At 36.1% G+C, this 25,746-nt stretch overlaps 1 protein-coding gene across 3 annotated transcripts in view; it reads left to right on the top strand.

Annotated features, from left to right (window-relative positions):
• Window positions 1-25,746, top strand: part of LOC137244922 (tetratricopeptide repeat protein 37) — a 54,301-nt gene continuing 28,555 nt past the window's right edge. For 2 of the 3 annotated variants that reach the window (XM_067774691.1, XM_067774690.1), the window contains exons 1-12: window positions 1-166; window positions 244-324; window positions 386-516; window positions 574-775; window positions 891-1,489; window positions 1,569-1,646; window positions 1,713-2,019; window positions 8,730-8,843; window positions 23,088-23,270; window positions 25,014-25,198; window positions 25,276-25,458; window positions 25,519-25,724. In XM_067774691.1, coding sequence (XP_067630792.1) covers window positions 77-166; window positions 244-324; window positions 386-516; window positions 574-775; window positions 891-1,489; window positions 1,569-1,646; window positions 1,713-2,019; window positions 8,730-8,843; window positions 23,088-23,270; window positions 25,014-25,198; window positions 25,276-25,458; window positions 25,519-25,724 — 2,359 coding nt within the window. In that variant the 5' untranslated portion in view covers window positions 1-76. The remainder of the gene's footprint in view (window positions 167-243; window positions 325-385; window positions 517-573; window positions 776-890; window positions 1,490-1,568; window positions 1,647-1,712; window positions 2,020-8,729; window positions 8,844-23,087; window positions 23,271-25,013; window positions 25,199-25,275; window positions 25,459-25,518; window positions 25,725-25,746) is intronic. The other variant, XM_067774692.1, reaches the window with a different exon arrangement.

Below are 25,746 nucleotides of genomic sequence, written 5' to 3'. Positions count from 1 at the left end.
CTTGACCCGGCCCATCACTACAAGCATCTGTTTTGATAAAAAAGGTATCACCAATTTCTTTCAGTAAAATAAGAGAATGTCCAGCAAAGAATCAAAAATAATTCTCAAAGAAGTACGTGAAGCCATTAAATGCGAAAAATTTAACGATGCAATACAGAAATGTGAGGTATGTGAATCAATAAATTAAAATATACTATATATATACAAAGATACTTGTTTGACCGATTTTGTATGAATGAATAGGCCTTGCTGCTGGACGATCCCAAAAATTATATGGCTTATCTGCTACTAGGAGCAGCTTATCAAAACAGCAATAAAGCCGAGGTACGTAGGTTAACATATTTTATAATACCAACATATTCACCTGAATTTTTCTTGCATTAAGGCGTCAAAGTCTCTAAGAAAAGCTGTCGAATTTTCGCCTTCAGCACCAACTGTTGCGCTACAGGGATTGGCTAATTGTGCGCCACTTAATGAATTGCCAAAGATCTATGCACAATTGTTAGATTTAGTACCGTAAGATCAAATATTTATGTAAAATGTAATATTGTTTAAACAATTACATATTTGCAGCGAAAAATTTAGTTATTACTATGAAAAGCTGCATGCAACGGGACTTAACAACAAAAATATTGCGGAAGAATGTTGGAACATCTTTAAAAATGAATTAACTAGAAATAAGCAGAATGACGAACGTCGTAGACTTGTTTTGGTGTATTTAGCACGTCTATGGGTGTTATTTGATTTTGATGTTCTGAAAGAAGATGAGGCTAATGTAAGTAAACGTGACCAAATATAAATAAATAATTATAACTTGAAAATAAGAAAACGCTTCACCCTCCTAATATTCTAGCTTCAAATTATAAAACAATTTCTTTATACATTTGCAGTATAAATGCGCTTTGGAGGAACTTATTGCAAATCCAGAAGCTGATCAACATCTCCATGCGTGCAAACGTTATTTAAAACTCCTATATAAACAAAAAGAGTATGGCAACTGTATAAAAAATGCATGCGAAGTAATCAAAAAATATCCGAATGACGTTTATGCTTATGAATGGGTATGCAAAGTGTATTGCGAATCGCGTGAACTATCTAAAACATACTTAAATGAATCTCGTCAAACAATTGAGTATTATGTAGATGCATTATTGGAATTGAATCCCAATGCCAGTTTAGCTTTGCTAATTAGAGCAATTAAGCTCTGGGAAGAACAACAATTTGTATCTGCAAGAGATTTACTGTATCGTGTGCAAGAGTTACAACCAAAATATACGGTTGCTTTAGACTTGCTGGCACAAGTAGAAATGATGTTAGGCGCTTGGAGTTTAGCATTGCAAATATTTTGTAGAATCGAAAAAGATGATACTATTCAATATGCTGTTTGCTTATCACATGCCAGCAAAAATGAGCGTCAGTTACGTGAAGCGATTGAATTATTGCAGAAGTTCGATCAAAATGACGATGAAGTGTTAGAGGCATTAGCTAGGTAAGGTTAAATAGGCAGGAACTATCTTTGTTAAAACATCAGCCAAAAATGTATTAAAAATGGGTTTTTTATAATCAAGGTGTTATTTCAAGTTAGATGATGCGGCAAAGTTAAAATCATTAAAATTAAACACATTACAACAGGCTGAATTTATCTTGTAAGTAACATTGTTATGAAAATTACATATTAACATACGCTCATAGACTGTATTATGTATGTTTAGATCTCCAGTAGAAGCGATAAGTTTATTGCAAAAGACCAGCTACACAGAATCATTTGAGGCGCTTTTCTTGTTATCTAAATTGCATTGTAAGATACAAAACTATGCAGCTTCCTTAAATTATATGCTTAAGGCAACACGTATGAAACCTCATAGCTCTGAGTGCTTTCATTATCTGGGAATAATGTATTATAATACCAACGATATAGTGCGCGCACGTAAATGTTTTGAGAAATGTATTAATTTAAATCCTTTATGCGTGAGCGCTGTAAACAATCTCAGCGGTATTTATCAGCAGCTGAAAGAAGAGGTGATAAATATTGAAACTATTAAACTTATTTACTAATATGTATATATCGACTGTTGCCCTATCTCGACAATCAGTTCGAAAACACCCTATCGCTGATTATAAATATTGATAAATATTAAACTTATTTACTAATATGTATATATCGACTGTTGCCCTATGTTGTTGTTGTTGTAGCAATGCTCGCCCCACCTATTAGCCGCGACCGATCACAAATTGTCATCAATATCCTCTAACGGGAGTCCAAGGAAACTTGCCGTTTCAACAGGGGTGGACCATAAGGAAAGGGGTGTTAGAGGCGTTGGTTCCACATTACAATTGAAGAGATGGTTGGTGTCATGTGGGGACACATTGCAAGCGGGGCATACATTTTGTATGTCGGGGTTGATTCTGGATAGGTAAGAGTTTAACCTGTTACAGTATCCAGAACGAAGTTGAGCAAGAGTGACACGCGTTTCACTGGGGAGTATGCGTTCCTCTTCGGCAAGTTTTGGATAATTTTCGTTAAGTACTGGATTCACCGGGCAATTCCCGGCATAAAGGTCCGACGCCTGTTTATGGAGTTCACCAAGGACCTGCTTGTGTTTTTTCACTTCATACGGCTGGGTTCTCAGGTGCCGTATTTCCTCAAAAATCAGATGTCTGTTGGGATGCCCAGGTTTCTGGGTATTCAACAGGAACTGTTTGGTCAGCATCTCATTTCTCTCCCTGATGGGGAGTATTCTCGCCTCATTATGCAGATGGTGTTCTGGGGACATAAGAAGACAGCCTGTGGTGATTCTGAGAGCAGTATTTTGGCAGGTCTGTAGTTTCTTCCAGTGGGTGATTTTTAGGCTTGGCGACCATATGGGTGACGCGTAGCACGTAATCGGCTGGCTAATTGCTTTGTATGTAGTCATGAGCGTTTCTTTTTCTTTTCCCCAAGTACTGCCAGCGAGGGATTTGAGGATTTTGTTACGGCTCTGAATTCTCGGAACAATTGCGGCTGCGTGCTCACCAAAATGTAGATCCTGATCAAACGTCACACCCAAGATTTTGGGGTGTCGGACAGTCGGTAGCGTAGTGCCATCGACGTGGATGTTCAAAATGGTCGACATTTGGGGCGTCCATGTTGTAAATAAGTTCGCGGAAGATTTAGTCGGTGATAATGCCAGGTTTCGCGAGGCGAAAAAACTGGAGAGATCAGGGAGGTAGCCGTTTATTTTATTGCATAGCGCATCGATCTTTGGGCCTGGGCCTGTGGCCATTATTGTGCAGTCATCGGCGTAGGAAACGATTGTGACTCCTTCCGGTGGTGAAGGTAGCTTAGATATGTAGAAATTAAACAAAAGTGGGGATAAGACACCACCCTGTGGCACCCCCTGTTTAATTCTCCTTGGTTTTGATGTTTCGTTTCTAAATAACACCGATGCCTGTCGACCACCCAGATAATTTGCGGTCCACCTTTTAAGACATGGGGGAAGGGTAGACCCTTCCAGGTCCTGCAGTAACGAGCCATGGTTGACCGTATCAAAAGCTTTTGATAGGTCTAGCGCTACGAGTACTGTTCTATGGTGGGGGTATTGATTTAAACCGCAATTTATCTGGGTGCTAATGGCATTCAGCGCGGTGGTAGTGCTATGGAGTTTTCTGAAGCCATGCTGATGAGGGGCTAGCTGCAAATTTGCTTGGAAATAAGGGAGCAAAATGGCTTCAACCGTCTTTGCCACTGGCGATAGGAGAGATATCGGACGATACGACTCACCTATGTTAGCTGGTTTCCCAGGCTTTAGTAGCGGGACCACCTTGGCCATTTTCCATTTCTCAGGTATGACAAAGGTGAAAAGAGACAGATTGAAGACATGCGCTAAATATTTGAACCCCTCTTTCCCTAGGTTTTTAAGCATCGGCATGGCTATGCCGTCTGGGCCCACTGCTTTGGATGGTTTAGCACGACCAATGGCGTCCTCAACCTCTTTAGCGGTGATGGTGATTGGTGACGCGCTGAATTTGTGTTTATGTGCGCGTCTATTGGCTCTCCGTCTATCTTTGTCGCCCGTAGGATGCATTATATATTGTCGGCAGAAAGCGCTCGCGGATTTTTTCGCGTCCGACAGCACTTTGTCGCCAAAGGCGATGGAAACTTTGTCTTTGTGCTTAGTCGGATTCGATAGGGACTTAACGGTGGACCAAAGTTTACCCACACCGGTAGAGAGGTTACAACCTCTTAGGTGCTCCTCCCATTTCGCCCGCTTGTGTTCATCTACAAGCAATCTGATGCGTTGGTTTATATCCCTTATTTGGGGGTCGCCTGGGTCAAGCTGTCTTATAAGGTCACGTTCTCTCGCTAACTTTGCGGCCTCCGCCGGGAAGTGGGGCCGGATTTCGGGAATTCTCCCGGCGGGAATGAAATGTGCCGAGGCGGATTTAATGACCTTACGGAAGGCACGCTCCCCTTGGCGGGCATCAGTCGGGATAGGGAGGGCAGCTAGGCGGCTGTCTGTAAAGGATTTATATTCTTCCCACTTTCCTTTTTTGAAGTTTATGAAAGTGCGTTTTTCAGTGACGATGAAGTCGGCGTTACGCTCAAGCGAAATAAGTATGGGCAGGTGGTCGGATGCCAATGTTACCATCGGCTGCCAGTTGACGCAGTTTACGAGTTCTGCGCTCACGATTGAGATATCTGGCTAGCTGTGACAGCTTCCTACCATACGTGTGGGGGCGTCTCCGTTTATTGTGCAGAACGTCGTTTCTTCTATTTGGTCCGCCAACATCTCACCCCTACTGTCCGCCCCCAAGTTTGAATGCCATAGATCATGATGGGCATTGAAATCGCCTAAGATAATGCGATTGTTGCCAGTGAGTAAGGCCCTGATATTAGGGCGACATCCACTGGGGCAACAGGTGGCAGGAGGGATGTAGATGTTGATGATTTTTAGGTTTGCATCGCCTGACCGGACAGATAGGCCTTGACGTTCTAAGACATTGTCCCTGCGGTCGATGCCATGATCAAATATACAATATTGCACAGAGTGGTGTATGATAAACGCGAGACAGCCTCCATTTCCGCTCTCGCGGTCTTTCCTGTGGACGTTATACCCAGAGCAGGTCTGCAATGCAGATCTTGCTGTGAGTTTAGTCTCTTGAATCGCTGCAATGCGGATGTTGTGCCGCTTCATGAAATCGACTATCTCCGTAATCTTCCCAGTTAGTCCATTACAGTTTAACTGCAGAATTCTGAAGTGCATAAGGGGAGACGTCGCCACTCTGGGGGTAAGTGACGGGTGACTACGCCTGGGTTGGGGAAGGCCAGGACGCAATTGCTGTTGTGGCCCTAGGACTGGGCGTCCTTGGGCAAGCATTGGGGTACTCGGATGATTTGGGTTTGCGACCTGGCAACATGGCGCGATGAAACCCGTCGGGGGGGTTGCCGTCGCGGAGACCAGAACATCTAGGGAAGTGGCACCACCCAAGGCAGAACCTGCATTGGGCGGATGTCGCAAACATATATATTCTGTGCTGGCAAACGGTTCAAACGGAGGTAGGGACTAAGAGTCTGTTTCCCTGACCTACACGATTGCTGCCGGAAAAGAAGGGGGGGGGGATACGGGGGCAGGGGCTGTTGCTCAGCATTGCTTCCGACTCTACAACGAAGATTGTAGTTATGAGTGGTAGCAGCTGTTTGAGTTTTGGCGCCGTGGGGCGCGAGCAGCAGCGGATACTTGTTGTGGCTTGCTGAGCAGGGCTGCTGGAAGGTAGTGAGGGGCGCTTAGACGTAGACTACGGGACGCCCTTGGGCGTGAACAGCAAGGAGCCACAAAAGATTTATAAAAGTTACGTGGACGTCGGGTTTTGGGATCAAGCCCAGAACAACCTGTCCGATGCAACCATCCCTTGCACGAGACACACTGAACAGAGTATGACCGTCCTAAAAAGATTCTTTTCCGGCAGATGCAGCAAAACCATTTCTCAGGACCGGGTTCAGGAGACGGACCCGGATTGGATTCGATGCCTTCCCGGAGTAAGAGAATATGGAGCAGTCCTGCTGCAAGGAGCTGCTGGGAGGATGACAATTTGTGGGAGGGACGAAACAAATAAGATGGGGTCACACTGAAATGACAGTCCTTGGTCGGGAAAAATCCCGAGTCGCTCCGGTACATAGAACCGACTGCCTTGGGAAGCGCCCTATCTCGACAATCAGTTCGAAAACACCCTATCGCTGATTATTTTTCAAAATCGATATATGTGACTTGAAAACATGAAACGACCATATTGTGCCAAAATACCGTTCTCCACTTTTTGAGTGATTCTTATAGGAAATTAACTGCTTTCCAATGGAAACCGCACTTTTCTAACTTACTTGGTTTTTTCACAAATCGCATTTAAAGCCAAATCGGGCCACAAATACGATTTTTTGAAATATTTCGATCCAGGCGCCACCTATCGGAGTTTTTTTCTTATTATTGCATTGTCATCGGGTTCTGAACTATATTCCAAGTTTCAAGCTCGTAGCTTATCGGGAAGTTAATTAAATTTCAATTACAAAATTCGTTCACAACGGCCAGCCACTACACAGAGTCAAACTAAACAAAGCTTTATGCCCCTATTACCGTTTACAACTCAACTCTGGTTGGGTTGAAATTTCGCAATTTGGTATTACAGATTACAACTCAACCTGTCAAAAAAAAATTTCGGTTGAGTTGTCTAGCCTTACAACTTTTTGTGGCATTGCCGTTTACAACCTTGTGTTGGTGTAGTTGTCAAAGACGTCAAAATCTTACAACTGCTTACTAGCAGTTGTCTCATACAATTTTGCAGTTGTTTTGAAAAAATGTTACGTTTTAGAAGACGGTTCACCACCTAATTTTTAACAAAAATTTTCAAGGTCAAAAGACACGTTTCGACCTCCGATTTAAGAATCCGAAAACAAAAATTGTAATTCTTTACGACAGCATGACACTGCTAATACGCGTCCAAAAATATCGAGAGAGGTTCCAAAAGACGCGTATTAATCTAGAGAACCGAAGGCGGAAAATAAACATTTTATCTCTGTCCGGAGATATTTTCAGTTGAAGTTGGCGATTTTCATGTGGTTGTTGTAATGTTGTTGTCTTTTGTCGGTTTGTGTTTAATATCTTTTGAACGAGTTAAAATTTGTATTTTCCGCCTTCGGATTATTAATACTGATGTCAAGACGCGTCGTTTAATACCTCTCTCGATATTTTTGGACACGTATTAGCAGTGTCATGCTGTCGTAAAGAATTACCACAAACATTAATTCTAATAAAATCTAATTTCATGTGGTTGTTGTATTTTGCCAGATTTTTTGTATACAGCAATGCAGAAAGGTGTTGGACCCAACCAGGATTATTTTTACGAATCGCGGCCAAAGGCTGCCAACGCAGAATGATGTTCTTTGCAAAAAAACTGTGGACCGGGCCTCATATTTCGGACCCTCTCGGGCCATTTTGTGGGTCTTTGTAAATATCTTTCGAAAGAAATAAAATTTTTAATTTTCGCTTTCGAATCCTAAAAACGGAGATGGAAACCCGTCTTTTGATACCACCTTTGATAAGAGTTAGATGGTGCACGGGCTTATAAAACGTTACCAAAAAAAAAACAAAAAATTTAAAGCCGGTAGTTAAACCTTTTTTAATCAAACAATAATAAACAATTTTGTACACATTTCTAGAAAAACCAACGTTTAAACGAATTACATTGAATAACTTTTTGACTTTATTGATATTCCATAGTTGGAAGAGCCTGGTCGCAGTTTGGATGCAGCCAAAATAGGTGAAATTATGCGAGTCCCATTGATACTAATCACTACTCCTGGGAATCCTATTTGAGTAAAATACAGTTTTTTCTGTTAGGGTTTTAATCTACTTCGCACAAATACGCTTCTCAATTATATCTAATACCAGTCCAACACCAAAATCATTTCCACAGCATATTTGATAGCTGCCGTCAGCAAGGAATCGGAGTGTGGCGCATAATTTTAAAATACGAACGCGTATGCGGAAATGGTTCTTAATTTTGTTTAGTACTGAGTAAAATGCTTCCTTTCCAATCTGCAAAATAACTTCTTATGAAGCTCATTATTTGTCACTTAAACATTTTCTTACTTGGTGCTTGGTAGTTCCAAGGGATTGGAATGATCACGCAAATGTTTCCGTATTCGCGACATGTCAATCACCAACATTTTCGCCAGTTTAAAATAAATTTCATATAACATTAATAAAAAAATCACATTTGAAAATGCTTAAATATCTGCCACAAATTGATCAGCTGTTCATTTATCTGTCAAATCATCACTTTCTTAGCTTGGCAGCACCAATTCAACTTCAACTGAAATAAGTTGTAATTCGTAATACCAAACAGGAGTTGAGTTGTCTGAAAGTTGAGTTGTTTTAATTACAACCCAACCAAGTTTAGTTGTGTACCGTAATAGGCCCTTTAATCGCGTTTTTCTCGAAAACTTGTTTTCGCACAATAGGGTTGTTTCATGATTCCAGGTCACATATGTATCTCAGGATTTGTTTCAAAAACGCATTGTCTCAGAATTCTGCCGAAGACCTCCCTATCTCAAACATTTTTTCATAAAGGCCCTATCTCACGTCAAATGTGGAAAAATCTAAAATAGGGCGTACGGCTGCCGGGATAAGGTCATATTCAACTCAGTAATAGGTATTCAATACAGTTTTAATAATTTTAACTATTTTATTGACAAACAGGAACTGAATGAGGCCTTGTTGATCAACACGCTAAAATTCATGAGATCTGATGAATCGAAGGAAATACATTACAAGCTAGGCTTGCACTATTTTAATATTAATAAATGGGATGATGTGAGTATTTATATAAGCATGTTTGTATAGATGCATATATATATTTTTACCTATATATTTGTTGTTTTTGGTGTTCACACCTGTTTTTGTTTTTCCCTATATATCGGATATGACAGTGATTTGCGCGTCTATGGCGAATATTCGATTGACTTATAATTTTCCAGCTTAGATACCATATTTAACTTCAAACATATACTTGGTAAAGAAATAAAACAAGGTGAGATGACCTTGGAGATTAAATTAGTCTTATTAAATTCCTTGTTCAATCAGGCTAGTAGATGTTTACCTGGGTTTGTGGCTCAATCAGGTTAGAACATCTGGACTGATTTGATTGAATTTGGATACAAAGAAAGCTAATTATCTAAAAGAATCAATTGCGCTTACTTTTAAATTATAAATCTAAAAAGATTGGCCTTCATCAATGATATTAAGTTTACGCGTCTTTAAGGCTTGGTTTACGAACCACAAACCTCCAACTTCCCCACCTTCGGCTTTCCACAGTGTATATTTTTTCAGATCGGTGTTATTCCTAGTCTCTCTGCTCCATACCAATGCTATTTCGAAACAGCCATCGACTCCTAATGGGGAGAAGCATTCGAAGCTTGGATCGCTTCAGAATAATGTTCTCGATCGTCGGGGAACTATTTCGGTATGATTTTGTATTTCTTGGTTTCCTTTGTATAACCGGCCTAGTTCTTCCTACTTATTAAAGAGTTTTCCGATCCCTAGGTCACACATATAAATGAATACAAATTCAAAAATTAATTTGGATTTTAAACAATATTTGGTTTCTATTTTTGTCGATACCTACATTTTTCGACTTAATTTTGAAGTTATCATTAAGAAAAGTTTACTGATTGATCGACCAGTAACAATAAACTGTTGCTGATGATGACTTCAAACATTGTGGGTAAGACAAGTGTGATCTCTTAAGCATAGTCAAAATAACAAATGGATGCGATCACCTGATTTTTGAAGATACTATCGTGGTCTCATCCTACGTCTATTTCTATCACGGTCGTAAGCGCTGCCATATTGAACATCCTCTCAAAACGCGAAAAAGTAGCCATCATGAACATCCTGTCAGTTAGTTGCCGGATAACATTGTGAATGATGACAAAGTGTGATCTCTTCTGCATAAACGTCAAAATTCCAAAGTGATTGGATCACCTGATTCGTATTTGACTATCGCTGTCTCATTCTGTATCTCTTTCTATCACCCGCTGAAGATAGGCGCCGCCATATTGAACAGCCTGTCAAAACGCTGAAAAGTAGCCATATTGAACAGCCTGTCAGGCAGTTGACAGATAAGAGATCACACTTTGTCATCATTCACAATGACGGATAACTTGACTTGCTCTGTACACAATGGTCGAAATATCAGCTGCGTTTTTTTTTACATCTATATACGTTTACGCTTAAACTTTATATGGACTGCTAATTGTTAAACTTTATCTACTGTTGGTGCGCATAAAATTAGTACTACTAAATTTCAATACGCGTTATACTCAGATGCAGCTGAAATATGTGTCTATGTTTCACGTTTACACTAATTCTATGTATTACCTCTACAAATAGTGTGTATCCACTATTCAGCGCAAACGATTCAGCTATAGGTTATACTGTAATGTGACAAATTGATAAAAGAGTGTTTAGACTTTGGAAGTCTGATCAGTATTCATTTTATTAAAGAAATGCATTCCCTGCAAAAATTGTTGGATTACGTGTTCCATTTGCTTCATGTTGGAGTACTCTAACAATACTCCTTTGCAATGCGTTTGCGGACCACCATCAGCCGATCATTGCTCGTTTTTTAACGACCGTGATCACGACACGATGACGATCGAACAGAGTTGCCAAAAGTAAAATATTGCATACAAATAACTGATAATAGAATTTTACTATGGCAACTCTGATAAAATGCAACCGCGCACTGGTTTTATGTATACATACTATAGTATAGTGAAATATTAGTTTCTTTATTCACGCAAATGCATAAGAAGTAAAAAATATAAAAGTTGTATTGCCCCTCTTCATTTACCTTCATTTTAAATTAAATTCACTCCGATCATTCTTTCCGACACAATTCCTCTTTAGCACTTTGGCATATGATCCTCTGTGGGTGCTCCATGGAGTACTACAGTGAAAGTACTTTGGAAAGTACTCTCACGTATGTACTCTATGGAATACTCACAAACAAAGCGAGAGTGGGATCACCTGCTCCTCTCCTGGGACATCGCAATGTTAATTGCAGCACATTTTTTGTATGAATACAGATTACTTTTGGAATACTCCTGTACTCCCAAAGGAGTATTCCTTACATTATTTATGGAGTACTCGCGTTTTTTGAAGGGTTACTATTTATACAGAAGTTCTTAACCTATGCATATTGTAGGGTTATATTTATATTCAACTTTAAATGTATCTACTTTAAATAAATTGAATTTTTTGGTTCTTGTTAATTTTTATTTTTCAATTGTAAAATATTGTCTTTCAAAAATATTCATTCGGTTGAAATATTTAAAAACTTTTTGTAACATACTTTTAGGAGCGGTTAAATAAAAATATTTTATAAATAAAATACCACATTGGCGATCTAGCCAGCCAAACATTAAAACCGTCCTTCAAAAACAACAAATCAAATTTTAATTCTTGTATGCTGTATGAAATAATAACGCCACCAGTTGATGTTCAGCAAAAATCGATTTATTCTCTTCCTAGTTATATATTATGCGAGTGGAAACCATATTGACTTCCGAAAACAATACCATAGTTCTGTTTACTATATCCAACTTATTACGTTTTTATCAGCAAATGCTTAAACAAATTGTTAAAGGTGGTGCAATTGAACAAACTTTAATTGATTTACAAAAGACCAGTGAAGAGATTTATTTAAATTCACTTTCAAATAAAGTGCGTAACATCTTGCAACGTCCAGCTCTAACTCGCTAAAAGTTTTGTAATTCGTACCTTTAAACTAGTGTGAAGTGTCCTCACTACTCGAAGAATTATCTGAAAAACAAGTTGAAAATATATACCAAATATATCGTGAACATCACAAGAGCCCTCTCTAACGCGTATTTGACGTAGACGTGGTGGTCCAAAAACTAGATTCACTTCTATAAAATTAGTTTATTTTCAACTGCACGACGTCGTCTTCATCGTATTTTTGGATTGTCATTATTTCAGACGTTACCGCTGCATCATTAACATCAGCCTTTCAATCAAACATTGCAAGAGCAACAACAACAAAAGCTACAAATACAAAACAATTAAAGCCATTGCACAATACATTGTCTAATTTCATCAATCAATTTTAAAGCCATTGCACAATACATTGTCCAATTTCATCAATCAATTTTAAAGCCATTGCACAATACATTGTCTAACAGACCAATTCTAAATATTCTCGCGGAATTTTGTTCTCGCAGATTTTTTTATTCCCGCGGAAAAATTCCTCCAATTCTTTTCTCCTAGGGAGAAGAAAAATTGGGGAATAGGAATTTCGACTTTTCGAAGTCAGCTGTTTTGTCAATTGAAATTTCGTTGCGCATTTCCTATTTTGTTTAAAAAATTGAAAAGTTTAATTATTGTTGCGAATTTGTTTGAAATTAAGAAATAAGGTATAAACAATGCACATTATTGCATTTCATGTGGTATACACTGAAATGAGTAATGAATTGGTGCCACAGCAACATCAACAGAGGAGCATAAGAAGAAGAAGGCGGGTTAACACAAATCCGCCGGAGTTACCTGCTTTCATTCTGCAAAGCAATTTTCTGGCGGCCACGTCGAGTTGAGTTCGCCTTTCGCCATATGCCAAAATCTATTAAGCCTTCTTTAAAAATCCTTGCGCAATTTCTGGATGGATGCATCAAATATACAAAGAGCTCTTCCGTTGCTTATGATATACTTTTCGACTTAAAATAAAGAATATTGTTGCTGTTGTTGTTGTATTAACAGTGAGAATATTGTGGTAGAATGTAAATACATATTTTAGCGCAAATTTGTACAAATAAGTGTTCTTTCTTAAAAGAACCAATTTCCTTTAACTATTTTGATGCATTCCCTTTAATTTAACTAGTGAAAAAACTCCTATGAAATGGCAAAGAAATCTCCCTCTCCCTCACATTCATAATACCTACTTTTCTCCCATAACCGGTTTCCTCTTTTTCGAACATTGTTCAGAATAGGAGGAAAGGGAGAAGTGAAAAAACTCTCAAGGAATTTTTATTTAGAATACGAGGAATGGGAGAAGGGAAAAAACTCGCACGGAATTTTCGTTTAGAATTGGGCTGTAAATTCATCAATCAATTTTAAAACCATTGCGACAAATATTTGGTGAGCTGTATCTAGTATTAATATTATTTATATATATATCTGTATATGTATCAAAATAGATTAATAATTTGGGTTTTGTAAACGCTCCTTTCCGGACATTTTTATTTCTTCCTATAATATAATTTTTGTAGTTATTTCTATTAACAATGTTTCATTCACCATCAAATAATATACGTACATCTACACCACGAAATCAAGTAAACGATTCACTTATTGATTTGGATAATGAAAATTATCAAAGTGATTTACCAAATCCATATGTGAATCAAAATAATGAAATTTTTGCTACATCGGTAAAACTTCCCCAATTTTGGACTAATTGCCCTGAAGCATGGTTCATCCATGCTGAAATGCAATTTAGTCGAAAGAACATTACTCAGGAAGGGACAAAATATGAATATGTCATAACTGCACTTCCACAGGATGTAATTATGACAATTCTTGATTTTATTCAAAATCCTCCTGAAAATGACAAATTTTCTGCATTAAAGAAAATTTTAATTGAACGGCACTAATTAAGTGAAAATGCCAAATTAGATCGAGAGTTATCCGATTCAGAAATGGGAGATCGTAAACCTTCTGAGTTTTATCGGTCTCTAGTGCTACTCTCTGGAAACAATTTTAGCAAAGAAATTCTTAAAAAGCTTTGGATAAGGAAGTTGCCCAAAAATTTAAGTATTATTCTTACTAGTTCGAATTTGAATGAAATAAGTGAATTAGTTAAATTAGCCGATAATATTTGGGAAGTTTATAATAAAAATGAAATAGCCTCAGTTAGTAATTTTCCAAATTCTAAAAGTGAAAATGCAATTATTTCAAATTTGGTTCAAACAACTAACATGAAAAATTGTCATTAGAGATCAGTGAAATTAAAAATCAGATGAGTCAAAATTATTCAAGGTCCCGATCTTTTAGTAGGAATCGTTTTAGAAGTCCTTCTAGATATCGATCAAAGTCTCGTGACAACCCAAATTGGCTTTGTAGGTATCATTATAAGTTTGGTAATCAGGCTTTGAAGTGCGAACAACCATGCGCTTTTAAAAATAATAGTTCGTCAAACTAAAGTTATCCGTTGTTACGGCGACAAACAACGGACATTTAGACACCTTTACACGTCGCTTATTTATTTTTGATAAAACAAACAAACTTAATTTTTTAATAGATAGTGGAGCAGAAATTTCAGTGCTTCCGGTTTCAAAATCTTCAAGTTCGAAAAAGTCATCAGATATTATTTTAACTGCAGCTAACGGTTCAACGATTTCGACATACGGTAAAAAACTTTTAAATATTAATTTAGGACTGCGTCGCGAATTTCCGTTCACGTTTTTAATAGCGGATATAGCTAAACCAATTATCGGTGCTGATTTTTTGTGTAAATATGGTCTCTTAGTTGATGTTAAACGCAAATGCTTAGTAGATCCGATAACAAGTCTTTCAGTTAACACAATTTCATGTGTTTGTAATGTTTCGCTACCAAAAGTTTTCGCTGTTGATAACAAATTTACAAAGTTACTAAAAGAATTTCCTTCTTTATTTTCTGAACCAGATTATTCACAACCAGTTAGACATACAACAGTTCACAGATTAGTCACTGAAGGAAATTTGCCATTTTCTAAACCAAGACGTTTAGACCCCATTAAATTCAAAGTAGCTAAAACTGAATTCGATTTTTTAGTAAAGACAGGGATATGTAGACCTTCTAATTCAGCAGTAGCATCTCCTTTACATCTTGTACCCAAGAAGGAGTTAAATGACTGGCGTCCTTGTGGAGATTTTAGAAGATTAAATGTCGTAACAGTTCCTGATCGTTATCCTTTGCCCCATGTTCATGACTTCAACATGAATCTAAGAAATAAGAAAATATTTTCAAAATTAGATTTGGTAAGAGCTTATCACCAAATTCCAATGGCAGAAGAGGATATCTATAAAACTGCAATCACTACGCCTTTCGGCATGTTTGAATTTGTACGAATGCCTTTCGGGCTTAGGAACTCCGCGCAAACTTTTCAACGATTTATTAATGAAGTAGTTAATGATTTAGACTTTGTTTTTACATATATTGATGATCTCTTAGTGGCAAGCGAAAATGAGGAACAACATTTCAAAGATATTCGCGTACTATTTCAGCGCCTAACGGAGTACGGTTTAAATATAAAACCAAGTAAATGTAGTTTTGGCGTAACAAATGTTGACTTTTTAGGACATAATATTTCTGAAACGGGAATTAGACCCTCAGAAGAAAAAGTTTTAGCCATTCGAAATTTTGATCGTCCAAAATCTATTAAGCAGGCACAAAAATTTATTGGTATGGTTAATTATTACCATCGATATATACCAAAATTAGCAGAGTTTACGACAGTTATCTATGATTTAATTAATAGAACAAATAAGAAGCGAGACAAGATTTTAATTTGGGACGATACATCTAATAAAGCTTTCGAATGCATTAAAGAAAAGTTTGCATCTGCGATATTGTTAAATCATTTTAACAAAGATGCAAAACTTTCTTTAAATGTAGATGCATCCAATACGGCAATAGGTGGTGTCATACATCAAACGTTTAATAATAAGTCAGAACCACTTGCATTCTTTTCAAAGAAATTGTCTCCATCCGAAATTAAATATAGTGCATTTGATAGGGAACTATTAGCTATTTATTTGAACATTAAACATTTTCGTTACCTTCTAGAAGGACGTGAATTTACAGTTTTCACAGATCACAAGCCTCTTATATTTGCTTTAAATTCAAAAACAGAACGCAGTCCAAGACAGACTAGACATATGGAATTCATTGCTCAGTTTACGAATGACATTAGGTATATTAAAGGACAAGAAAATGTTGTAGCTGATACATTATCTCGTGCGTTTGAAGTAGAAGCGATTAATAATTCGGACATTAATTTAAAAATTTTACAAAGTGAACAACAACAAGACAGTGAATTAAGCAAACTTAACTCAGAGCAAACATTTTTAAATTTGAAACTAATAAAAATTCCTGTTCTTAACTTTAATATATGGTGCGAAGTGTCAGGAGAAAATCCTAGGCCTTTCATTCCAAACAATTTAACAAAAATAATATTTGATATGTTACATGGGATATCACATCCTGGTAGTAGAGCTACACGTCGTTTGATAGTTAAGAAATATTTTTGGCCTAAAATGAATAAAGATATTAATACTTGGTCTAAAGAATGTATAAGTTGTCAAAAATCGAAAGTACATCGTCATACAAAATCTCCAGTTATGAAAATTCCAATTCCAAAATCTAGATTTGAACACATTCACTTAGATATTGTTGGACCCTTACCTGTTTCAAAAGGATATCGTTACATATTAACTATAATTGATAGATTTGCACGTTGGCCAGAGGCATTCGCACTAAGAGATATTTCTGCAGTTACGGTTGTAAATAAATTTTTTAAAGAATATATTTCACGTTTTGGAGTTCCATTAGAAATAACAACAGATCAGGGATCTCAATTTACTTCAAACTTGTTTTCAGAATTAACGAAACTTCTTGGAAGTCATCAAATAACAACTTCTCCTTATCATCCCCAAGCTAATGGAATGATAGAACGTTTTCATAGACAGCTTAAATCTTCAATAATGGCTAGGAATGGATCCACAGATTGGTATGAAGAGTTACCAATAGTACTTATGGGTTTGCGATAGATTTTTAATGAAGATATTTCAGCAACACCGGCTGAAATGGTTTATGGACAAAATTTAAGATTATCTGGTGAATTATTTGTTTCAACTACAGAGAATATAACTTCGACGGATGTTTTAAGTAGTTTGCGTGAACATTTTAAAAATTTTAAATCAAATTTGGAACATCATCAAAATTCTAGTGGTATTTTTGTTCCAAAAGATTTAAAAGATTGTCATTTTGTTTTTGTACGTGTAATAAACAAACATTCCTTGCAACATCCGTATGAAGGTCCTTATAGAGTTATTGAAAACGATATTAAAAACTCTAAAATTGAAATAAACAATGAAATTAAATCTATTCCTATTGATCGTTTAAAACCAGCAATGATTGATAAAATACAGATACCTAACACAAAAACAAAAAAGAAAGTTACTTTTAATTTATTTACCATTAAATCTCCGGAAGGGGGAGTATTGTAGGGTTATATTTATATTCAACTTTAAATGTATCTACTTTAAATAAATTGAATTTTTTGGTTCTTGTTAATTTTTATTTTTCAATTGTAAAATATTGTCTTTCAAAAATATTCATTCGGTTGAAATATTTAAAAACGTTTTGTAACATACTTTTAGGAGCGGTTAAATAAAAATATTTTATAAAAATAAATAGTGCTTATTATTAAATAGTGATTTATATATTAAATACCACACATATATACATACTTACATTAATATTTACATACTAAACGTGCATGACTCAATAGTGAGGAATGTTTGTCAGCAAATTATTGACCTACATGTTGTCAATATGATTCCCGCTTGAGCAGTTTGGTATGACGCATAAATGCATTAGGTGACTTTGTGAAAGCGAATGAACTTATGGTAGTTACCTAGGTCAGTGAACGAGTGTGTTTGAAATGGGGTGAATTCCACGCGATACTACACCATCGGCCTTTTAAGTGAGCGTGTATAATTTTATGTTTAATTATAGACGGTTACTCCAATGTCACTGTGATAAGGGTGCCGTGTTGTTTAATTTTTCGTTGAATGACCCAGTCAACTTGCTTGTTACCAAATAATTTTTGCATTCAGTTGTAATTTATGTCATAGTGGTAACTTGATATTATGAGTTTATATGTTTTATTTTTGCTTTTCTTCGTTTGCATTTGCTTTACATACCATGCCCGTTATGCTCATGCTCGCTTTTTCATAATAAGCTGACTTTTGCTATATTTTTTTGTGTGTTTTCGTATATTTGCTATAATGAGTAATTTTGACTATATTTTTTCTTTGTGCAAAATTTTGTGTTTTTTTTGTGGTTGAGTGCTTACGATTATGAGAAATGTTTTGTATTAAGTGGTTTTTTATTTATTTACTTATTTTGTTTATTTACTTATTACACATTCGGCTTTAAATGTGTGCACCCACTTAAAATCCGTTTGTCTTCTAGAAATTATTTTCTAATATTTATATACAAATATGAAGCTGAGAGAAAAAAAAAATTGTTTGTTTTTTTTTTTTTCACTTGACATTAGAAGGGCAATAGAAGGGTTGCCGACGGAAGAGCGGAGTAGCTATGTATTGGTAGTAGTTCTATTAATGGATAAGTGGAAGGTACAGTGGATGCAAAAATTTTTCGTATCTTTAGATGTTCTTTCTATATTTTCGATAATTCCCTATTTTCCAGCAATTTATTTCATCTTATTAGTCATTCGATTTCTGCGGCGGCCACCAAGGCAGAATCGTCATGACTTTTATGAAGAATTATTTTTATTTTTATACCGGGACTGTCACATGCACAACCTCTTTGGTTAGTGCAATTATCTGATCTTTGAGAACTTGGGTACCAATTAATATTTTATAAATTCGCCTTCTGCAGTAAATATTCAATTCCTAATCACCAATTTGTCCTCCAGGACAACTGTGTATTTCCTTATAAATTTCAAGTCCTGGATTGCCGGCATTTCTTGTATGCCTGGTCGAATATTGTCCTAAGTCAATAATCTGGTTGCTTGGAAATTTTCTACGCTACCATTTTTTTATCCTAAGATGAAAACGAGCGCGACTAGTCTTTTGTTGCAAATTTATATAGCGCTTCACATTTATTTTTATATGTTCTCTTTGTGACTTTTCTTCATTATTTTTTTTGTTGGCTGGTTGTAAAATTTTTGTATTATTTTTTTTCTTAGGTTTTGCTTATTTCCACTGTCCAGAATTTCTTATTGCTTCATGACCATTTTTGTCAGGAGCAATCGAAGGAATTAAGCGAATTTTTGATTTGCTGTTCGCCTTAGGCAGAGCTACCTTTACTGTCGATTGTGACATTTTGAGACTTACTATTTGAGATTTTTGTTGAATTGTTTATTGCTCTTCCTCAGCTTTGAGTTTGGAAATTTGGGTAGAAGTAAACAAAAATTTTAGATGCGCTGTTGCACGTTATTCAATTGCCTATATTTAAATTTCATACAGTTTTTAAGAATAATGGCTATCGCTATGATAAATAGCCCTATCGTGCATATTAAAGTACCTAGCCAAATGTCTGTAGTTTTTGTGTCCACTTGGGCTTGTGGCTCATATTTTACCAATTTGTTGTCAACTATTTCCTCTTCAGGTTTCTTTGCCGAATTCATAGCCAGCTATCGCTATCATTATCCCTTGGGCTATTTTTGTCCACCAAGACATTTCAATTGAAAGAGGAAATTCGAGAAAAAATTATTGCTGATTCCTTAGGAAAAAAAAAATTTGCTAATTTACGCTTTAATTTTAATCTTTATTCAAACATACTATTACATATACTCTTGACCTTCATTTGTTTTTACCTTATTATTTATTAGGTATTTTAACAATTTATTTCTAAAATTGTAATTTTTGTTTTACTTTAGTATTGTTTCATTTCTAATTTACATATATACAATTTTTCCTTAAAAAAAATTTTCTAATTTTATTTTTTCACATTAATAGGTAAGTACACTTTTATTTTCTTTTGTTTAATTAATTTTACAAAGTAATTAAGATTTGATTCCTATGCTATTTCCATTTTTTTGTGCCATTTTGGGCTAAAAAAAAATGTTCTGTTTTTGAAAAGCATCAGTTAACGTATCAAAAAAAAAATTCGAATTTAAAGAGTTGAATGTGGACTACTTACACATTCCGGTTTACTAACTTAAATTTTGAATAATGTTTTTTGAAATTTCTTAAAATTAAATTCTACGCAAAATGTTTATGTTCATTTGTACTGAGAATTTTCCCTATATTTATTTTTTATTTCTTAAGTCTCTAATTTTCTTTTTTAATTTTAACCTATCCTCGGTATTTGTTGTTAAATTTAATTGTTTAAAGGTCTCAGCTATCTCTTTCTTTATTTTAAATTGTTTACCTCCCCGTTTTCTTTTTCGGATTTTTGGGGTAGGTATTTTGGGTATTTCTTCCTTTTTTATAGACTGGTTCCGTCGCCAATACTCTTCTATAGTAATTGGTGTCGGACCTTGTTTAGTGGTGTTATGGGTTTTAAGGACTTCCTCAGAAATTGTTATGAATTCTCTTATAGTGTCTTCACACTTTTTAAAAATTCTGTGAAATTCTTCCGTTTCTATTTCTTGCATACTAGAGAGATAACTGAGCTTCTTTATTATGTTTTTTCAAATTAAAAAAAATTTGTTCAACGTTTAACACATAAATTCTTGCTACTTCTATATATATATATTTTTTTGAAAGCGAAGCGTTTTACATATTATTCAATTCCTAACTTAAAAAAAATCCTAAGCAAAAACTTTTGTTTTTGCTAATAGTTTAGCGTCCGTAAAGGCCGCCCAATTTGTTTCTAAAATTTGTATATACTTATATTAATTGCCCCGAGCGGTACGCCTCCGATCTCATTTTGTTGTTAACTTGTGTCAATTGAAAGGTGTCCTCCGATCCCGTTTTGTTACCACCAAGTATTTGTTTTCAACTTAGTTTTCTATTTCCGCCAAATCCTTGCCGAAGAAGGCTTTCTTTGTTAAAATCTTTATTGATGCCACATAGTAGTACCTTTTGTTTAAATGCAAGAGTTTAACTGTATTGCAATGGTGTGAAGATTGTTAATTTCCATGTGATATTTATTCCTTATTATATTCCACCTCTTTATATGCTCGCATGCTGCCAGTCAAAATTGTTAATTTCCATGTAGTATTTATTCCTTATTATATTCCACCTCTATATATGCTCGCATGCTGTCAGTCAAAATTGTTACCAATGTCCGTATTTCATGCCATCTAAACGCTGCTTAATTTCTTGATTGTACTGCTGCTGCTAACATCGTTTCTTTTTTGTTTTTTAACAAAACTTTTTCTTGTAGCTTTTTAAAAAAAAACTGGGCAGGATCTCTGTTCAGCAAGATCTAGCGAATTTTGCTTATGAGCAAATTTTCAGCTAATTGAAGATCAGGCTGGCAGGATCGCCATGTAATGTGACAAATTGATAAAAGAGTGTTTAGACTTTGGAAGTCTGATCAGTATTCATTTTATTAAAGAACTTCATTACTATTTATACAGAAGCTCATAACCTATGCATATATACATACTTACATTAATATTTACATACTAAAGGTACATGACTCAATAGTGAGGAATGCTTGTCAGCAAATTATTGACCTACATATTGTCAATATGATTCCCGCTTGAGCAGTTTGGTATGACGCATAAATGCATTAGGTGACTTTGGGAAAGCGAATGAACTTATGGTAGTTACCTGGGTCAGTGAACGAGCGTTTGTAATGTTAAGCGTGTTTGAAATGGGGTGAATTCCACGCGATACTACAATACACAGGCATACAGCAGAGGTTTGTGTCTCCGCTTTTCGGTACAACATGTTCTGTAGCTAGTTACCCCTAGATGGGTCTCCTAAGCATTGCCTAAGTGAGGATAAGCGTTTTTTACGCGCAAACGTAGACGTAAAACACGGCTATCGACAAAATATTTTTTAAATCCAAATCAATCTTTGAATTTTTATACATTTACTTATGTGGCCTAATGCCCTGTTTTTCAGTGCGATTTTACACTACAGTTAAAGTTGACTTGAGTTTAACCCTGCCACTTCGGCCGCTTAAGCTGAGGTGCGCAGCAGAATTTTATGTTTTCTAACAACGTTAAACTCCAGCCAACTTTAACTGTAGTTTAAACACGTACCGAAAAACGGGCCTAAATCTCGGAAAACTCTTTATATTGTATTTTTTGTTTACTGCAACACTTCGGAACTGTCTCCAAATAGTTTTGGGACTGTTTTGATATAATTTCGGGACCTCTTAGGGATGATTTTTTCACGGTTTTCGTGCAATAATGGACAACAGGATCATATCGAGTTTTGCGGATAATTTCGGAACAATTTGGACTATATAGGGATCTTTTTGGGAATGTTTTCAGGCTTTTTTCGATGCTACTTCGGATGATTTCCGTAATATTTGTCGGGGGTTTTTACGGATCATTTCGGGACTGTTTTCAGGTTTGCTTCGGGATAATTTAGGGAAAATTTCGGGATTGCTTTTGGGATCATTTCGGCACTATTTTGGGATAATTTCGTTATCATTTCGGGATAGTATCGAAATAGTTGCCAGAACTATCGTGGTTGTTTTCGAGATAATACGAGTATGTTTTGTGAACATTATAGAACCCTTTTGTGGGTCGCTGCGGGGTAATTTAATGCCTTGTTAACAATGATTTAAGGACTTCCTCTTTCAGGACTGATTGAGGATTGTGTTTGGGACTATGTCGGTATCATTTTGGGGATGTTGTCTAAGGGCGGCTTCGGAAGTGTTTGGGATGAATTCGGAGCTACTTCGATGCTATCCTTGGATATTTAAGTTAAATGTTCAAGAGCAGTTCGGGGAATCTCCGAGCTTTTCAGCAGAAATTTCCTAATTATGAACATACCATTTACAAAAGTATTTACAATTCGTGGTTGACTAAGAACAAAAATATCGAAACCGAAACGTTTTCGAAACATCCGAACAGCAACTTTAGTTCGCCATAAAGTAGCTGTGTGTTGAATAGGCATAGAATATCGTAAATAGCATAAAACAATTTTCTGAACAAATGGTTGACATATGTAGGTTTTATATGAAAAGCAATGTGCCAGTATGGAACGTCCGAAACGTTGCAAAAACCCATATATGGACTCTGAATCCGAGGAGCAATAGTTCTTCAAAGACACACTCAGCCCATATAATTAGTTTTAACTTTACTTCAATAAACGATGTACATTTCTTTTCGTTGCAAGGCTATACAATCATTCCGCACTGCTATTAAACAGGATGTCAACTGCATGAACTATTGGGAATCATTGGGCGATGCATATGCCGAACGTGGTTCTTATAATTCTGCTATACGTGTCTTTCAGAAAATAATAGAGATGAGTGCTGATAACATTTATGCCAAACTACAAATCGCTCTGATTAAATCGGTTAGTGAAATTACAATTTTTTTTTTTTTCAAAATTATTTTAAATGATGTACATATATCGGAACGATTTTCCGTCATCCCTTGTCAAATTTGGTTTCGAGAGCTTGAAGTCATATATAACATTGCTGCAAACAACGGATATAAAAAAGGACTAGTAGATAAGCTCAGAAGGACGCATGGTGAACCATAAAGAAATAACGAAAAGAAAAATAATAACACCTGGACGACTATGACATATACTGGAAAAGCAACATATAAATTGGCAAACTTCTTTAAAAAATACAGCATTAACACAGCGTTCAAAACATCGAACAATCTAGGGCGGAAACTAACACTAACACTGCCTTTGTCAGGTCGAAGTTGGAGTATGCGGCTGTCATATGGAGACCCTACCAAATTGGCGTCTCTAATCGGCTTGAGCGTGTACAGAAAGTTTTTTTACGATTTGCGATCTTTAAACTTCTCTGAGCCAATGCCTTCATATGAATCTCGATGCCTTTTAATTGATCTAAACACGCTTGCAAATAGACGATCCATTCTATCTTGCTCATTTGTCATTGGCATAATTTCAGGGACTGTTGATTGTCCATCACTTCTTGATAAAATTCAGTTTAATGTACCATGCAGAAACCTCCGACAGTTTGAACCCTTAAAAATTGGGTTTTCTAGAACTATTTATGGTATAAATGCTCCCATATCTAGGGCTTGTGCTGATCTGAATATGTTTTTTAACTCCTCAGGTGCTGACTATACATTTCCTTATGCTGCCTTAATTAACAATCTAAGATCTTATTTTTCTTAGTATTAAGTTAATGTAAAAATTTGCATAATATAGTCTGTAAGAATCTATAAATTCAAAGACTCAAATAAATAAATGCATAAATACATAAATACATAAATCAGAGGAACCGTTTAGCAGCCACGGCGTATACAGGCTTACCTGCGGATGCCAACATAGTTACGTAGGACAAACAGGACGGCAAATAAGAACGAGTTTCAGAGAACATATTAGAGATTACAACAAAAAAATACGGAATCCAAACATTACACCCGAGTCTAACTTCGCGAATCACATGGTCGAGAATGAATGTTTCCCAGCAAACATCAATAAAACAGTTAGGGTTCTTCACATACAAGCAAAAGGCCGACGTCTCAACGTACTCGAAAGCATGGAAATCTACAAACAGAAAACATTCGACGGTAGAATAATAAACGAACAGATAAACACAATTTCTGACACAATGTTCGAGCCTTTAAAACTTTCTTACAAGAAACAAAGTATTCACACAGGTACAACAGACAAACACACACAACAAATAAATACAAAACAATTAGCGCGCCAAAACAACAAACTCACAAAGAAGGTCAAATGACTAAAATTACGGACCTTACTGCCTCATTCAGCCACACAAATCGATCAGTAAAATCCACCCTCGGTTCTGAATGAGCAGACAGCACATACACATAACAAAATATACACAAGCATTAATTTTTGACAATACTAGTTCATGTACCTACGAAGTATAAATACAGGACAAACGACAACAACAGATCAGAACGAAAATCGACACTGATGATGGCACAACACCGAAACCCGTTTGTCTCGAAACCAAATTTGACAAGGGATGACGGAAAATCGTTCCAATATACATCATTTATCCACCCTGTCGGAAAATCAACAAAACAAAATAAGCCATTATTTTAAATAGTTATGACATGTAATCGAAAATATTATGCTCCACAGACTATTCGTATGTATCCTGAAGCTATAGCAGAATTTGATGATTTGTTACTATCTCATCCCGACTATTTACCTGGCTTGAAAGGCGCAGCTGAAGCGCACATTGGTTTGGCCAATAATCTAAAGCTGCAACATCTATACGGGCGTTGTAAAGAGCATTTACAATTAGCTATTAATCATTTACAAAGGTAGTCGTTTTGAAGATACATACATTAAAAGTTTTAAGAACTAAATTCTGTCCTTTTTATAAATTCTGTATACACAGAGCTTTGCTGTCCCCAAGCAATCAAAACATGTTTTGGCTTTGGCGCTTAACCGCTAATGTATGTGTACAAGTAGCTCGCATGCCCCGCTCATTGGCATATTTGGAAGTGGCGGGAAGGTTGGCAAGGTTCGAAGAGGAAGCAAGGGTTTTAACAAAAAAAGATCTTTTTACATTAGCAGCCAGGTTAGTATGATTAAATGTATATAGTATATGAGTATATAATTTCCTTGCTTTGTTGACAAGATTTTACACATGTGCCATAAAGTTGAAGTCGAATACCTTTATTTGGTACGAGTTTGCTTCATGTTGTTATTATTGTGCACTTCATTTACCTGATGAAGCCTCTAAGCAATTGCATGTGGCAATCAATGCTTGTAAAATGGCTATAAATGAACAAAACGATCGTTGGCAAAACTGGAATCTGCTAGGAGTCATCAATTTGCATAAGAGTATCCATTATACCTATTTAAA

This window comes from Eurosta solidaginis, chromosome 3, assembly GCF_040869045.1.
Source record: "Eurosta solidaginis isolate ZX-2024a chromosome 3, ASM4086904v1, whole genome shotgun sequence".
Lineage (NCBI taxonomy): Eukaryota > Metazoa > Arthropoda > Insecta > Diptera > Tephritidae > Eurosta > Eurosta solidaginis.
The sequence above is the reverse complement of the archived record's forward strand: the minus strand, read 5'-3'. Positions and strand labels throughout refer to the sequence as shown.